This window comes from Megascapheus bottae, chromosome 17 (assembly GCF_031878675.1).
Source record: "Megascapheus bottae isolate mThoBot1 chromosome 17, mThoBot2.hap1, whole genome shotgun sequence".
In the NCBI taxonomy this organism is placed as follows: domain Eukaryota; kingdom Metazoa; phylum Chordata; class Mammalia; order Rodentia; family Geomyidae; genus Megascapheus; species Megascapheus bottae.
This window is the reverse complement of record NC_143525.1, coordinates 28,971,257-28,988,466: the sequence shown is the minus strand read 5'-3', so window position 1 is coordinate 28,988,466 and position 17,210 is coordinate 28,971,257. Positions and strand designations below refer to the sequence as shown.

The 17,210-nt window shown below is 40.7% G+C and overlaps 1 protein-coding gene across 4 annotated transcripts in view; it reads right to left on the bottom strand.

The window, feature by feature from the left end:
- Positions 1 to 16,631, bottom strand: part of Ssh2 (slingshot protein phosphatase 2) — a 198,489-nt gene extending 181,858 nt beyond the window's left edge. Inside the window, exons 1-3 of one of the 4 annotated variants that reach the window (XM_090350519.1) lie at positions 16,411 to 16,631; positions 8,337 to 8,480; positions 7,432 to 7,929 (exon numbers count right to left, since the gene is read on the bottom strand). In XM_090350519.1, the coding sequence (XP_090206645.1) occupies positions 7,432 to 7,494 (63 nt within the window). In that variant the 5' untranslated portion in view covers positions 7,495 to 7,929; positions 8,337 to 8,480; positions 16,411 to 16,631. Of the gene's footprint in view, positions 1 to 4,607; positions 4,695 to 7,431; positions 8,293 to 8,336; positions 8,481 to 16,410 lie in introns of those variants that run through there. The other 3 variants (XM_090350522.1, XM_090350523.1, XM_090350524.1) reach the window with 3 other exon arrangements.
- Positions 16,632 to 17,210: the final 579 nt, after the last annotated feature.

The window sequence follows — 17,210 nt, the reverse complement described above, 5'->3', positions numbered from 1 at the left end:
CTGTTCTGGCTCTCTGAGACTTCAGGTACATGTTGTCAAGGCTGGTAGTGTTTGAAAACATCTTAACCTCCGATAAAAATATAAATTCAAACAACAATAAAATACTAGTAGTTGAGAGAAAGGGTTCTGGGGTCTGATGCCATACCTGTAACCTTGGTTTATCTGAGCCTCAATACTCTATAAAATACAGAGAGCAGGATTGCAGGTATGATTAGTGGTAAGCAAGTGCTTAATACGTACAAGGCTCTGGAATTAATTCCCCACAGGAATTATATGAAAAATGAATGGAAGATACTTAATACAGGAGGGGATCTTGTTAACTTTTTTGCCTTTACTAGGCTAGAACCACAATCCTCCTCATCTCTGCCTCTCAAATAGCTTAGACTCACCGTTGCCTGAGTAGGTACTAGTTTATTATTGATAAAGTCAGGAGAAATAAGCATTTTTATACAGTTCTAGCTGGGATAAATGTTAACTGGAATAACCTTTCTTGAAAGGTTATATGTAACAGAAGTCTAAAAGTCATTTATATTCTGTGATCAGTAATTAGGCTTCTTAGAATAGTGTTTAGGGAAATCCATCTTTTTTTTTTTTTCCTAGTTTTGGGGTTGAACTCAGGGCTTCACGCTCATTAGGCAAGTGCTCCACCAACTGAGTCTTTTTTGCTTTAGTTATTTTTAGGATAGAGTCTCACACTTTTTGCCCAGGCTGGCTTTGGATTATAATACAATCTTCCTACCTATGCCTCCTGCATAGCTAGAATTACATAAGTATGCTACTATGCCAAGCTATTGCTTAAAATCTTAATGTTACAAAATGCAGTCATACTATTTATATGCAATAATGTTCACTCTAATGTAACTCATACTAGACAAAAGGACAGATAAAAATTAGATGCCCACCAAAAACAGAATATTAGAATAAGTCATAATGTTACTGTTCAATCTTTTTGTGGTTGTTTTGGTTTAGTATTGTATTTGGGTTTTGTTTTGTTCTGTTCTGTTTTGTTTTGTGTGGTGCTAGATATAAAACCCAGGGGCCTTATGCATGATGGGCAAGAACTCTACATCCCCAGGCTCAATGCAGCTATCTTGAATAAGGCAATATATCTACGATATATACTAAATTTCTTTTCATTTATTTTATTGTAATTAATAGAAGGGTTACATTACATTCGCCAGATGGAAGGTGCATTACTTCACATACATTGATACCCTTTCTCATGTCTTGGTCCCCATTTCCTCCCCCCACTCCCATAAGATTTTTTTAATACAAAACTATATATAGCAACATTTCAGCTTTGAAAAATGCAAATAATGGTAATCTCAGCACTCCTGAGGTTGAAGCAGGAACATCACAAATTTGAGGCCAGCTGGATCACAAAGCTCTCAAAAAACAAGAACAAACAAAATCCACAAAAGCAATAATTACACTTCTTTTATTTCTTTTCTGAATTTCAAAATTTCTTCAATGGCCATGTGTTATTCTTTTTCGTTTTTCCTTTTCTTTTCAGAAATGGAGCTTAAGCTTAAGACCTTGCTCATGCTAGACAGTCTCCCACCTCATGTTCTTTCTTTTCTTTTCTTTTCTTTTTTCCAGTCCTGGGCTTGAGCTCAGGGTCTGAGCACTGTCCTTGCACTTTCTTAAGGCTAGAGCTCTACCACTTGAGCTACAGGATCACTGCTGTCTTTTTTTTTTCTTTTTTTTGCCAGTCCTAGGCCTTGAACTCAGGGCCTGGGCACTGTCCTTGGGCTTTCTTAAGGCTAGAGCTCTACTACTTCAGCCACAGCTTTTTTCTATGTATGTGGTATCAAGTAATCAAATCTGGGTCTTTGTGCATGCTAGGCAAGCACTGTACCACTAGGCCAAACTCTGGGCCCATGTTATTTCTTTAGTTTATGCAACTTTCTAAAGCTACTTCAAAAACTTCAATAGCACTGCCTTAAGTATTTATACTTCATGGAAATCAATTTCATATTTACTTGGCTTTTTTTCCTCTGCCAGTAGAAAAATTATAGCCATACTCAAGTATACAGGTTTAACTCAATAACAGTTTTTCATCTAGCATCATCAGTTAATAAGATATATATGTAAATGAGCCTGACTGACGCTAGCTGTTTTGTTTTGTTGACAGAGTTCTGTGTTGCTCAGGCAGGCCCTGAATTCATGATGCTCCTGCCTTGGCCTTAGGAGTAGCTAGTATTACAGGTCTGAACTTCCATACTAGGTTGAAGAATGCCTGTTAAATAGTAAAATGTTAGTGAGATTTGGGTGAGCATCTATTTTAAAATACACCACATTCAATTCTGATTGCTTAAATCAGGGCAATACAGGATTAGGCCTTCTTACAATGATATTAATTATCATTATGAACATATAAATGGTGGCTTCAGGAACTACTAGGAGTATTTGCAGCCACACTAACAAAAAATTACTAAATTATTTTTGTTTTTCTAGTGCCAGGGTCTGAACTCAAGGCCTCATTCTTGCTCAGCTGTCAGTCCACCAGTTGAAATATGGCTCTATCCTAGACTTTTGGGGGATCTTTTTTTTTTTTTGAGGACTTTCCTTCAAGGGCTAGCTTCAAACTATGATCTGTGACCTTTTAGAGCTCATCCTCCTAAAGAGTTAGGATTACAAGTGTGAGCTACCATCACTCAGCTTGTTTGTGATTTGGGTTAGGTTTTTGTGCGTGTGTGTGTGTGTGTGTGTGTGTGTGTGTGTGTGCGCGCGCAGTTGTTGCTGCTGTTTTTTTGTTTGTTTTTTGTTGGTTGTGGGGCTTGAACTCTGGGCCTGGGCACTGTCCCTGAGCTCTTCAGTTCGGGATACAGCATCACTTCCTGTTTTCTGGTTAATTGGAGATAAAAGCTTCACAAACTTTTGTGTCTGGGCTGGTTTTGAACCTCAATCTTTAGATCTCAACCTCCTGAGGGATCTAGGATAACAGGTGTGAGACACAACACCTAGTTTTGTTTGTGGTTTTTTTGAAGACAGACTCTCCCTATGGCCTGGAACTCACCATGTAACCCAGACTGGCTTTCAACTCCCCATCTTCCTGCCATAGCTTCCCAGGTGTTGGGATTATAGATATATATTACCTTACCTAGCTTGATAATTTTTTTAACATTTGCCAGCTACTTTTCCTTCTTTCCTTTGCTGTGAAAACATCAACTATCATTTTCCAGTGTTATAGATGTCTGTCTTTTGTAGCACCTGAAAGCTTTCATTCCTACATTGCTCTTCTAAGGGTACAGAAATTAAATACTCAAAATGTAAGCAATCTGTGTAAATTAAGTTAGTTGGTTTCAATAAGGGTATCATCTAAAAATGATTTGTTATAGACATACATGATTCACTTCTAAGTTGTCAATGTTGCAATATAAGTGAACTCCAAACAGAATATATATATATATATATATTGTTGTTGTTGTTGTTGTTTGTGTATTGTGGGGCTTGAACTCAGCTTGGGTGCTGTCCCTGAGCTCTTCAGCTCAAGGCTACTGCCCTAATCTTGAGCCAGCCCCACTTCCTGTTTTCTAGAGGTTAATTGGAGATAAGTCTCAGGTCCTTTTGTGCCTAGGCTGGCTTTGAACCTTGATCCTCAGATCTCAGCCCCCTGAGTAGTTAGGATTACAGGCATGAGCCACTGAGCTTGGCTACAATATACCCTTTTGATTGATTACCTTTTAAATCTTATTCCTTTATCAATTGGCAGGAAGGAGAAGAAGGAGAAGGAGGAGGAGGAGGAGCAGGAGGAGGAGGAGGAGGAGGAGGAGGAGGAGGAGGAGGAGGAGGAGGAGGAGGAGGAGGAGGAGGAGGAGAAGGAGAAAGAGAAAGAAGTCGTCTTAAATTCAGGGCCTGGGCACTGTCCCTGAGTTTTTGTGCTCAGGGTTAATGCTCTATGACTTGAGTTACAATTTCATTTCCAACGTTTTGGTGATTAATTGGAGATTAGTTTCAGACTTTCTAGCCTAGGCTGGCTTCAAACCCCTGATCCTCAGATCTCAGCCTCCTGAGTAGCTAGGACTACACAAGTGTGCCACTGATATACAGCTAACTTTGGTGTATTTTAATCTTGGAATGCATCTACTAAGGGACTGATTTGGGATTAAATTATAATCTAAACACAGAAACATTTAATGTATAAAACACTAATCAAAAGCAAAAGGTTATTGTGGAATCATACTGTGTTCATGTAACCTTGAATTAATATAAGTATCACCTCAGGAAATCCATGCCAGATTAAAGGGAGACATACAAATGGCTTAAAGCTTCGATTATGATCTACTCTACAGAATAGTGATTACAGTTAATTTCTAATGGAAATTATAGAAATTTCTAGTGATAAATACATTCGTTTCACTTATTATTTTCTTTTGCCCAGTCCTGGGGCTTGAACTCAGGGCCTGGACACTATCCTTGAGCTTTCTCAAGGCTAGCACTTACCACTTAAGCTACAGCACCACTTCCAGCTTTTTCTGCATATATGGTACTGAGAATTAGAACCCAGAATTTTGTGCATGCTAGGCAATCACTTTATTGCTAGATCACACTCCAGGCCCTCTATTGGTAAATTTTATACTAATCTAACTTCAGGCAATACTTACGACCATTATATACTGGTTTTCATGGTATATGGTGTGTCATTTCCCTCATTCTTTTTTTGTATGTTCCACTCATATTTGTTATCTGCTATATTTGGCACCCAGATAACTCCATCCTGAGAGGCAAATGTCATATAGATCTCAGTATATACAACAGTCATTCACACTTGGTAAGTGATTAGTAAGTTTAAACAATACTGAAGAGCTAACTGTATTAAATTGTCCCAATGCTTAGAGTGGTTAATTTAAAAGATAAATTTCTACCCTCCCTGACTTATGTAACTGTAACCCCTCTGTACATTTACAATAAAAATTAAAAAAAAACAACTCCAGCCTCACAAAAATCAAACCTCTCATATGATTGTCTAGATTCATTTTGCACTTTCCTCTTAAAACAGCCCAACCTATTCATGCAGCAAGAGACACAACAGCAGAATATATGCAGAACAGAGAGCAGCCATATACTAGAGCATAAGGACTACAAGACAATTCAGGTGAGCGCTGAAGTCAAATAGGAAGACAATTTAAAGGGAAAGATGATCGCTTTATCAGTCCTACTAACAATGCTGTTTTACACACACACACACACACACACACACACACACACACACATATCAGTGCCAATATTCCTTTGCCAAGTAAAAACAACTCAAAAAATTAAACTAGCAGACACAGGAATTACAATCATTTAAGCTTAACAACTGAGTTTACCACATAATCTATTTAATTGTCCACGTTAAAAGTGATTATTAACCTACTGCAAGTTTCTAAAATAACCCAAATTTTGGCTAATGAAGGCACATCAAGTAGCAAAAAGCATACTGTTATAGCATTTTACAATGCTGAGGGAAAATTATATTACTGGTTTCTAGTTTATATCAATATATCTACTAATGTCGATTGCTTTCTCAGCCAAAATCAACCCTGGTAATCAAAAACCAGAGTTTATTAGTAAAGTGAACTAACATGGTATGCTAATGACTTTCTAAAAAATCTACTATAAAATACCATGCATAAAATAAATTATATTAAATTCCTTTCCCTATGATATTTGTCTTGAGTATCCTAAAATGTTTTGAAGTACAATTATTCTTAAACTATAGTCTCTTTTAAAGACTTACAAGAGAATTAGAAATCTACTACTACAGGCTTTTTTTTTTTTGTACGGGGCTTTTTCAAGCAACCTCCTAGGCAAAAGATCCTCCAATCTGCTTAAATACTTCCGGCAATGGACATTCACTGTTTGCAAAGCACTGTACACTTCATTGACTAAAAAAAAAAATTCTTCCTTATAGCCACTGAAAATCTACCTCACTGAACTTCTACCCAAGGATTCTAGTGCTACACTCTAGAACAACACAAGATAAGTGAAACTCTGAAATACAATCACTTTCTGAATTAAGACACAATTTTCAATTTGGTCATATAAAATGCGGGGAAAAAAGAAAATTCAGGGAAAAAAAATCTACCACTATTCACAATGAAGTTTGAAATTCAGGAAGCTAGTGGAGGAATCCCAAACTAGCACACTTTCAAGTTATCAAATCTCTCACCTAGGTTAGCAAATAAATGAGTAACCCAATTTATATTGTGGAAGATGGTTCATTGCTTATCGCATACTTCTTTGCAACTTGACAGTACTAAATCCAACAACAGGATAGTTGCAATTACAATTCTGTGGGAAGTTCAAGGTAGTTTTTCCAACTGCTCACATTTCCGTTCCGTTTCTTCCTAAAATATCTGGATGTTGTTTGTTTTTAAAGCCCACTTTGCCCACACACACCCCCACCCCAATCCCCGGAGGCAATATTTTAAATAGCTATTTTCAAAAATGAAGCCAGAGGATAGAGTTGTTGTAAAGGAACTGGGGGTGGGCAAAGGCAGGCCCAGCAGGAAAAGGCTGGTTCCAGGGTATTTTCCTTCTGGAAGCATGCTTTTTTTTTTTTTTTTTTTTATTGGCATAGACATGTGAAGTAATAACGCGCCATTCAGACAAAACCCCAGGAAAAGAACCATCATATGCAATAAGGTCTGTAAGATGAAACGCAAATTGGCACTGGTCATCGAGAGCACGGGATGATGCTGAGACTTTTTTTTTTTTTTTGAGGGACGGTAAAGTGCCTCAGAAGCAGGGAGCACCACTGCCATCCTGGGGAGAGCGGGAGAGGAGGAGTTAAAAACAAACAAACAAAAAAACCAAGGGGCGTAACAACCGTTCAGCAGCCCAATGAAGCCTGAACAGTCCAGAACCTAAGAGAGATGGCAAGTGACTGGAGGGGAGGAGGAGGGGAGGAGGACGGCACACACCCTGGCGAGTCTGCAGAAGGGTGTGCAGTGTGCAGATGCTGAAACGGCTCCCTGAAAGGGTGGAGGTAAAGGGAGCCACGCCGGAGTCCCCGAGTCCCCTGCCCACAGAGGGTAAAAGAAGGGGGGGGGGGTATGGTTGAGGGGAGGGTGAAAAGCAAGAATGACTCATTGCCGAAAGGAAGTGCTCAAGCCATAGGAAGGCATGCCAGGGAGATTACAGGGCGAGCGCCGAGTGCTCAGGACGATGGGTACAGAAACCTATGTCCCGTAGTTCCTGCTGCTCGCCCTCCAGACCTGTGCGCGTGTGCGCGTGTGCGTGTGTGCGTGTATACGTGTGTGTGTGTGTGTGCGTGTGTGTATGTATGTGTGTGTATGGGGGGGCGGTTGGCGGCAGCCAAGCGCCAAGGCCTGGGAACGGCGCGGCGCGTGCGCAGTGGCGTTCGGCGGGACCCGCTGAGGCAAAGCGGAGCCGCAGTGACAGAAGCCCGAGCGGGAGCGACGGCCGGGGAGGGGGACTCACCGAGGCACAGGGACTGGAGGTGGTGCTGGGGGTCGGCGACCGCTGGACCGTGACCAAAGCCATCTAGGTGCTGCTGGGTTGTTCCGGGCAGGGCATTCTTGTCCTGAGTGTGGGGGGCAGAAGGATTGACGGAGCAGGAATGAGAGGAAAAAGGATGTGGGGGTGGAAGGGGTGAAGGGAACCGGGAGGGAAAGGAGGCCGCGGAAATGGCCACAGGCTCCGCACCCAACCCCGGACTCTCGCCGACTGAGGAGCGGCGAACCGGGCGACGGGCGGGCGGGCGGGCGGGCGGTTCGGCAGCTGCGGGGCACAATGAGCGCTCCCAGTGCGCAGGCGCCACCTGTCAGCAACCGCCTCTCCCCTCGGCGCGCGCCGCCGCCGCGGCGTAACCCTTCAGTTGCCGGAAGTCAGCCGCGCGCGTGTGCGCCCGGGCCGCCGCCCCCTCCGGGTTTTCCTCTTGAGCCGTGAGGGCGGGTGTTGTGATGTCGAGTGAGGTCCCTTCGGGGAGAGAAGGGACTGAATTGGTGGGTTGAGGAGGGAGGAGAAGTAAGGGGCGTTGGGGGAATGTTGAGTTCTCGGGGCGGGGGGTCCGCCGGAACTCTGGTTCCTGAGAGACAACCATTTTATGAGGTGGGGCGCCCCGCGAAACCAAAGCAAAGGGAGGTGCAAATCCGGAGGCAAACACGTCTTCGGGTGGGAAAGGGTTCCGTCGGGTTGCAGACGCCTCTACTGGGCGCGGAGGGCACGCGCGGGGTGGGGGCTGGGGCGGGGTGCTAGGTCCCCAGGACCACGTAACAGCTTGATCTCGTTTGACCCAGTCCTGGGGGGGGTGGATTTTCTGAGTCTTTCCCACCTTCTTGTCCCCCCCCCGCCCCCGCCCCGTAGACTCTGGGGTTTCATGGTACCTTCAATGCTTCCTTTACTGCCTACCGGAGTCAGTCATTATTTCTGAGGTGGAGTCGTCGAAGCTGTGAGCCTTGGAGGCCCAGAGAGCTGGGCTTCGCAGTTGTAAAGGTCCAACCTGCTATTTACCTCTCATTTGCTTCCTGCTGTAAAGAAATTCTACCAATTAAAACAGCTTCGGCTGGTTGAGCCTTTCTCCGTCGCTAGATTTCATTATCTCATAGACATCGGTGAAAAATGCAGGTTATGAAATATTTTAGGGGAAACGTTTTTCTTAAAAAAGAAAAAAAAAGGTAAACTGTCAACAGAACATGGACCACGAATGTAATGGAAAATCAAGATTAAAAGAGGAAGGGGGGATCACGCAAGGCAAACACCGAATGAGATTATTTACACAGGAAAAGAGGGTTGGCAAATGTATCTCTGCATATGAGTGGAGGAGCTGGTAAATACCACCCTGCATATCAAAGCTTATGAAACACACTCAGGAGTTTGCAGTTATTAAAGTCCATCTCCTGCTTATCAAACACGCTTGGATCTCATCGCTCCTTTTAAACTGACAGGGGTGTCATGAGATCTTTCTGGTTGTTGTATGGTTAAGCGTCACAAGAGCCCTCTGTACTGAGCCTTTGTTCTCTCCCTGGGGCCCTGTGGTTGAAATAATTAGCAGGGAGGTTCCCTGAAGAATCAGACACTGAGGGTCCCTATACTGTACAGTCCTATGCAATGTATTGCAGTGGAGCCAGCTGTTAGGCTTTTGCCCCCTGGTGGTGATCAGGAGTGCCTGTGAGACAAAATTAAACAAAGATGTATGGTTCACAGATTAAACCGTGTGACTGTGTTTTTCCTAGAGCTGCCCAGTAAACAGGAAAAGAGAAGGCAAGGTTCAGAAGTAAGAACTTTGAACCAGTGCTTAAGAGACCAAACAGGAAGCTAGATACAGAGCTGAGAAATATAATATGAAATATGTGTCTATAAAGCAAAGAAAAAGTATTATTCAAATCTGATAGTTATATATATCCGATGTTGATTGCCTTGCTGATTTAGGTAGAGATGGCAACACTTCTACTTTCATGTAGTAACATACTCTTAAGCAATTCATCCTACCTTACAGGAAGAAACAGTAAGAGTCAGAAGACCTGGTTTCTAGTTCTAGCTCTGTAAAACCTTATGCAAATGGCTTAAACTTTTGAGCTTTAGTTCCTTCTCTACAAAGGAATTCTAATGCACAGGATTCTTGTGATCAAATGAGATAATGTATGTTTTTTTAATAAACAAACACCACATACAATTAAGGTAATTTTCTATTCTGTTTAGTTTGTCCCAAGTTCAAATGTCTTTTGTTTAATATAACCTAGGTGCAGAAAATAGCTTCAAGCAAAGAAGGATAAAATAATTTTACAAAAACCATAATTCAGGCCGGAGTATGGTCTCTATTCCTCAGTACCACATGCATAGATAAAGCTGGAAATTGTGCTATAGCTCAAGTGGTAGAGCTCTAGCCTTGAGAAAGCCCAAGAACAGTGGGCTTTCTCAGTGCTCAGGCCCTGAGTTCAAGCCCTTGGACTGACCAAAAAAAAAAAAAAACCTAACCATAATGCATACTTTTCCTTAGCTTTAGGCATGGATTAGTGATTAAGACACATCTAAGTAATAGAACTCTTCATTCAGCATATCTAAGATGATGGATTCTTAGTTCAAATAGATTATAAGGAGCTGGAAATGTGACTTGGTGGTAGTGTTTGCCTAGCATGCATGAAGCTCTAGGTTCCATTCCTCAGTACCATATAAACAGAAGAAACTAGAAGTGGTTCTGTGGCTCAAATGGTAGAGTGTTAGCCTTAAGCAAAAGAAGTTCAGAAATAGCACCCAAGGGAGCCAGGAGTTTGGCCTAGTGGTTAAAGTGCTTGCCTAGCATGCATGAAGACCCGCTTTCGAATCCTCAGTACCACATACATAGAAAAAAGCCGGAAGTGGTGCTGAGGCTCTCTAGCCTTGAGAAAGTCCAAGGACAGTGCTCAGGCCCTGAGCTCAAGCCCAGGATTGGCAAAAAAAAAAGAAGAAGAAATAGCACCCAGGCCCTGAGTTCAAGGCCCAGGACTGGAAAAAAAAAAAAAGATTATAAAGGTACACAGTTTACAATTTTGTTTGCATCAGGAAGTTAACTAAGGGAAATAACTTTTCCTGCTGTTTAAGGAAACTAATATTTGGAAATTGTTGGTATTAATTACCAATTGGGAAAATACTTAAGTATGCGTTACCTACCAAATAGTGTTTTTTTGTTTTTGTTTTTGTTTTTTTTGCCAGTCCTGGGGACTGAACTCAGGGCATGAGCACTGTCCTTGGGCTTTCCTCAAGGCTGGGCTCTACCACTTAAACCACAGCACCACTTCTGGCTTTTCTATATATGTGATATCAAGAAATCAAACCTGGGTTTTCATGCATGCCAGGCAAACACTATATCACCAGGCCAAACTCCCAGCCCTATACATAGTGTTTTAAGAAACACAAATGTTTTTCAGTTTCTGAAGGACAGAGGCAGGGAAAAATACATTAGCATATGATTACAGTCTAGTTTATTGGCTTAAGGTCACCTCTTCTAGGGCCCAAAGGAAATATATTGATATCAGAAATTTAGATTTGTACGAAATTTTATCGAACAGACAAGCAAGCTAAGAAAATGTACTTAAAAATTACTTCAGCTAGCTGTCAGAAAAAAACAACTTCTCCCCATTTGTAAGGAAATGGAAAGACTTAGAAAAAATCATCTTAAGTGAAGTAAGCTAGACTCAAAGGAACATCAACTCAATGGTTTTCCTCATTTGTCATAATCAGTAGAAACCTTGGGCTCTCCTAGCAGAGATTTACAATAGAACAAAACCTAGATACATAAGGCCGTATAGTGTGACACTAAACAAAAGGACCTCCAGGATATTGAAACAGAAGCCATATGTTGGGTGATTGTTGTCCTTAATATACTATGTTACCTCTCATCTCTTTTGCTGTCCCTTGGTTATCTCATATTGTTACAGTATTTCACCTTGTTATCTGATTTATTGTATATATGCTTATTTGGTTATTTGAAATCAGATAGGGAAGGAGGGAAAACAAGATGAGGGGGCCGGGATTGGGGGTAGGAAATGGGGACCAAGATGAGAGAAAAGGTATCAATGTTTGTGAAGTAATGCACCTTCTATCTGGTGACTATAATACAACCCTTCTATTAATTACAATTAAAAATATATAGAAAAAAATTATTTCAGCTATTTATAGCTACCTTTTGAACTAGGTTAGATCATGCTTGAAATATGAAATCTAATCTCTCTGCTCCATTCATAACTACTCTTCTCTGGGCTCAACCCTAATTCCTGCTTTGGTCTTTTGGTGATCTGAGAAAAAAAATCGAGGATCTTTTCACTATACTAGCTGAACAGGAGGGGGGAAAAGAGGCCCAAAGGTTGTTGGAGGGAGCAGATGAGCAAGGCAGAGTTATAAGTATCCCATCGGGAAATACAATGGGAATAGCTGAGGACCCCATGTGGGTGCATATAACTAACAAAATTCACTGCATATAGTGAGGAGCAAGAGGACAATTTAATGGTGAGGTCTTCAAATCTTGTATTCACTATTACTAAAAATTTAGATCATACAAATATTTAATGAAACAATGTAAAACAATGCTACACTTCTAAATTTATATTCATTTTATTTGTATCACACCTCTTACTTTTTTAAAATCAGCAAATTCAGTGTGAAATCTCTTGTGATATAATTTTATCTCAATTCACTCAAACCCTTTATATCAAGTACATATTCCAGAATAAAGACAAATCTCTAACTTGCAGAATTTAATAATTATTAGAGCAGTAATTATGCATGTAACTTAGTTATAACTAGATGTGTGTATCAGACAGACAAGAGGAAATTTTAACGTGCATAAAGAGAGATTCCATTTTGGAGATTATGTCAGGCTTCCCCACTTTTCCTGGCCACACATGGAGCTTGGGTACAAGTTCTGTTGCTAAAGTATTTAGGAAACCTCTAAAACTCATTGTTCATAGTGAGTGGACACATATATGCACCATATTTGGCTTCTGAAAGTGATGCCTTGGTAGTAGAAGACTCCTTGGTTTTGCTTAACAAGCCCTTTATTGTGCTTGCTACTCAGTGGAACCACAGAGCCATATTAGGATGTGTCATCTCAACCTGTAAACTGCTTTCTAAATCACTAAATTAAACCACTTCTGGTCTGGAGTACCTTATAACCACTCCAGTTTTCTCAAAGCTACTCCCGGGGTTGCATAGATAAATAGCTTGTAGTTTATAACTCATTCCTCACACACCAAATAAAGTGTAACTAGTTTACATAGCTAAGCTTGTTCAAAGAGAGAAAGACATGGGATGGGGAGGTGACATTTTAAAGAAGAAATCATGGTTCTATCTTTGAGAATCAAATATCTTACATTTAAAATAACAAATATAGGGGCTGGGAGTTTGGCCTAGCGGTAGAGTGCTTGCCTAGCATGCACAAAGACCCAGGTTTGATTCCTCCATATCATACACATAGAAAAAAGCTGGAAGTGGTACAGTGACTCAAGTGGTAGAGCTCTAGCCTTGAGAAAGCCCAAGAACAGTGCTCAGGCCCTAAGTTCAAGGCCCATGACTGGCAAAAAAAATTAAAAATAACAAATATAGTTACAAGAATAAGTGAATATTGCACAGATGGATTATATAAGAACTGAAAAATACTGGAGTACAGTCAAGTGGTGTGTTACCTCTATCCAATTACAATATCTCTGAATCAGATGTATCTCCTGAATCAGAAAGAAAGTATGAATTTCTGCCAATAAGTAATTTTGTATTTAATTTTATAATAAAAATGATTAAATAACTACATGGTGGGTCTGTGGCTCTTCATATTTCACTGTGATTCAAACTGGAGTTAAGGTTCCATCTCTTACCTGGCAGCAACAAGTGATAGATAGAGACATTGAGAAAGAAGAAGGAAAGAACCTAGCAGACTTGATGGTATTGGCACCAATTTAGAGCTAGTTTTTACTGGCATAAGTAGTGATATAGTATCAGTGAGTGAGTTCCTTGAAGGGATCCATCCTTCTCTGCAGTTGATAAGGTAAGAAGTTGAAATAATGTAGTAACTTGTCTTTTGGCATATATTTGTATGTGTACCCAGACATACACAGACACCCACCTTGTACAAGTGTTCCCACTCATTAATGTATTTTTTGTCAAGGCCTCAGTGAAGGGGTGTCACATGAGTCCTTTTAGAAGACGTACAAGATGGGGGGAAATAGATGGGCTGGTCATATGTGATAAATTTATTTCAACATGTCTATCTCCTTAAGCCTTTGGACTTTCTCAACTTTTATTCTGGGGAAGTTCTGTTATCTCAGCTTAATTAAGCAATGGCCACTGTGGAGTCCAAATTTCAGTGAACTTACCAAATAAATAGTTTGTATCACCTCCAGCTATATATACTAACACATTAAATCTATTATCTATTATAGTTGATAAATGTACCCATGTCAATGAATTCTGTTCAATCCAATACTATTCTCTGTCTTTGCTTTAACTTCTTTATATTTCCACACATATTTCCTGGGTTTCTGCCAACACATGCAAATAGTGAAATTCTTTAGCTATAAAGGTGTTTTCTTCCTGGTTACACTTTACATTTGTCTGCTGAAGCAGCATAAGTCTATAGATCTAGCAGTAGGAAATGCTTGAGAAAAATAGGTTTCTCCTTGTAAGACACCTTTTTCAGATGAGATTATTAAAATGTTTTTAATTATAAGATGCCTAGTTTCCTCAAAAACAGAGCACACAGTAATCATTGGCTGAAAAAAGAGAGAGAGAAAGAGAGGAAAAACTAAAGAGACACAGAGAAAGAAAGAAACAAAGAAGCTCAGGGTGATTCAGGACTTGGAGATTCCCAGTGTTCTATTCAGCTGCATGTCTTCCACATTCAGTCATTGCCTCTCTTTTCATGAGTTAATTTCTGTTGGTTCAGCCCGAATTATAATTCTGCAACCCACTTGAATCTGTGATATACATATTTTTTTTCCAGTTGATCATGGAACTTGAACTTTGGGCCTGGGTTCTGTCCCTCAGCTCTTCAGCTCAAGGCTAGTGCTCTACCATTTTGAGCCACAGCATCATTTCCAGTTTTCTGGTGGTTAATCAGAGATATAAGTCTCATGGACTTTTGTGCCAGAGCTGCCTTTGGACCTTGATTCTTAGATCTCAGTCTCCTAAGTAGCTAGGATTACAGGCGTGAGCCACCAGCACCTAGCTGTGTTAAATTTTTATCACTACTACTACTATTATTATTTTACCAATATTGGTTCTTTTTTCTGCCAGTCCTGGGGCTTGAACTCAGGGTCTGGCCACTGTCCCTGAGCTTCTTTTGCTCAAGGCTGGCACTCTACTACTCGAGACACAGCACCACTTCTGGCTTTTTCTGCATATGTGCTACTGAGGAATCAAATCCAGGATTTCACGCATGCTAGGCAAGTGCACTCTACCACTAGGCCACACTCCTGGCCCCACCAATGTTGTTTCTATCACTAGTAGAAAGAATATTGTTTTGATTGCCATGAGTCTTCTGGTAATATTCTGTATGCCCTGCCTAGGCATGCCACACTCTTGTATGTCTACAAATTCAGCAACCCAGAGCTCTCCAAAAACCTGTTGTTCTGATTTTTTCATGGAGGCTTCCATTATGAAGTTATTATAGAGTTCATCACTAGCCATTAGCGATCAACTGGATATTTAACTCTGTTCCTCTCCCTGACATTGGGAGAAATACAGCTAAAAGACCAACTCTGAAAAAAAAATTCCAATTTTCTAATAATTGGTTCCCTTAGCAACTATCATCTCCCATCCTGAGCCAGTCCAACAGCCCAGCAAGAGTCATTTCATTAGAGTAAAAGATGCTCCTATCACCCAAGAAATTCTAAGGGATTTAGGATCTCTGTGTCAGAAAATAATGAAGATCTTAGAAATGCTGTATAACAAACCATTGTCAAAGAACAGATACTAGATTTTCCTAAAGCTTCCTAAAGATTTTCCTAAGAGTTTTAAGTTGTCTAGATCAAGAATACATATACATTGATAGAATGCAATACCAAAATTGTATTACAGGCTTCAAAGCAACTTAGACTTTTGCATGCTTGTGATTTTCTACATTCTCAATACTCTTTACTAGATCCACAGAAGCTCTGCCTGTAGCTAACTATCTAAGTGAAATGGTTCTAGGATCTCATGGCTTAGTAAGGATAAAATGTGCAGAATGCTATGTACTTTAAGAAATTAAAATGCAAGGTGTTTTAATGCTGTTTGAGTGGATAGTGTCTCCATCATTTTCCAATAGACTTAAGTCTGTATAATTCTCTGCCAATCATAATATATAAATGATCTTCACATTCCTGTGGAAGCTTAATATTGGGCAATTCAGCAGATACAATACCTTCAAACAACTCATTGTGTCACATCCCAAATCTGTTCTCTCTTTTCCTTATTTCATTTAATGTCATGACTATCTATTCTATTCTTGAACAAGAAAAGAATAACATTCAATGGGTCTTTAATTATTCATTTTTCATTTCTTAGATTCAACTATTCCCTCAGTCTTAATGATTCTAGCAATTTCACTTAGGATTTTACCCCTTCCCCTCAAAACGATCTTGAGCCAAGGATTTATTTTCCCACTGAGAACATTTCATTGGCCTTTGGATAGAAACGGGGATTTATTTTGCCAGGCATGATGATCCCATCATACTTCCGCTGGAACCAGTGCATGGCCTCCTCTTTGCTTATTCTGCGTTTGGCCCCGATACAGCCTGGCCTGTGCTTCTTGTCTGCAATGCTGAAACCTGGCCTACTCAGCACCACATAGAAGTCCAGGCCATAAATATCAATGCTTGGTTCCTACTTGATGCCCAGATTGATGTGTTCCTGGATACCAAAACCATAGTTTTCAGTATCTGAGAAGTTATTTTTTTCTTAATTCATATTCCCACACCTTCATTACCTTCTCCAGGATTTCTTCTGACTTACCCCCACGGACGGTGCAGTGGACAGCAATCTTTTCATTTCTTCTGATGCCAAAGGATCTGACAGTGTAGTTAGCTTTAGAAAACACCTGGGTCTGCCCTGTGAGCTGCTCCAACCCCGTGGCTTGCCGTGTCAGCCTGTCTCCACTCTCCCTGACACAGATGTTGAGGCAGAGCTTGCGGATTCGAAGCTCCTGCATGGGGTTCTCCTTTTCATCTTGATCCTGCGCCATGATAGAGACAGAAAAAGGATTTGACTGCAAGTTTATTTAAGAAGTGGTTCCAGAAAGCAATGGTAAGGAAAACTAGGAAATAACACAAGGAAGTGAAGGAAGCTAAACAAATGCTTGACTGGGCTGGGTACATTGTGGGGAAGACAGTTCAGACTCAGTAACTCTGGAGAACATCAGGAAACAGTATAGAGCATATGTCAAAACTTCTTGGGCCAGGAACATGGCCGAGTGGTAGAGTGCTTGCCTAGCAGATGGAAGCCCTGGGTTTGATTCCTCAGTACCACATACACAGAAAAAGCCGGAAGTGGTCCTGTGACTCAAGTGGTAGGCCTTGAGAAAGTCCAACGACAATGCCCTAGGTCTTGAGTTCAAGTACCAGGACTGGCAAAAAAGCCATTCTTTCTATCGACCAAACTATTAACAATTTTCTACTCATGGCTGTTACTTCCCTTAGGAAGAATTGTAGGTGCTATAATCAGAAGCCATCTCCATATACTAAAAGGTGAGTGGAAGGGGATATGGTTAGAATTCTTGCAAAACCAAGTAGACTAGAAGGCTGTAGTGAAGGACT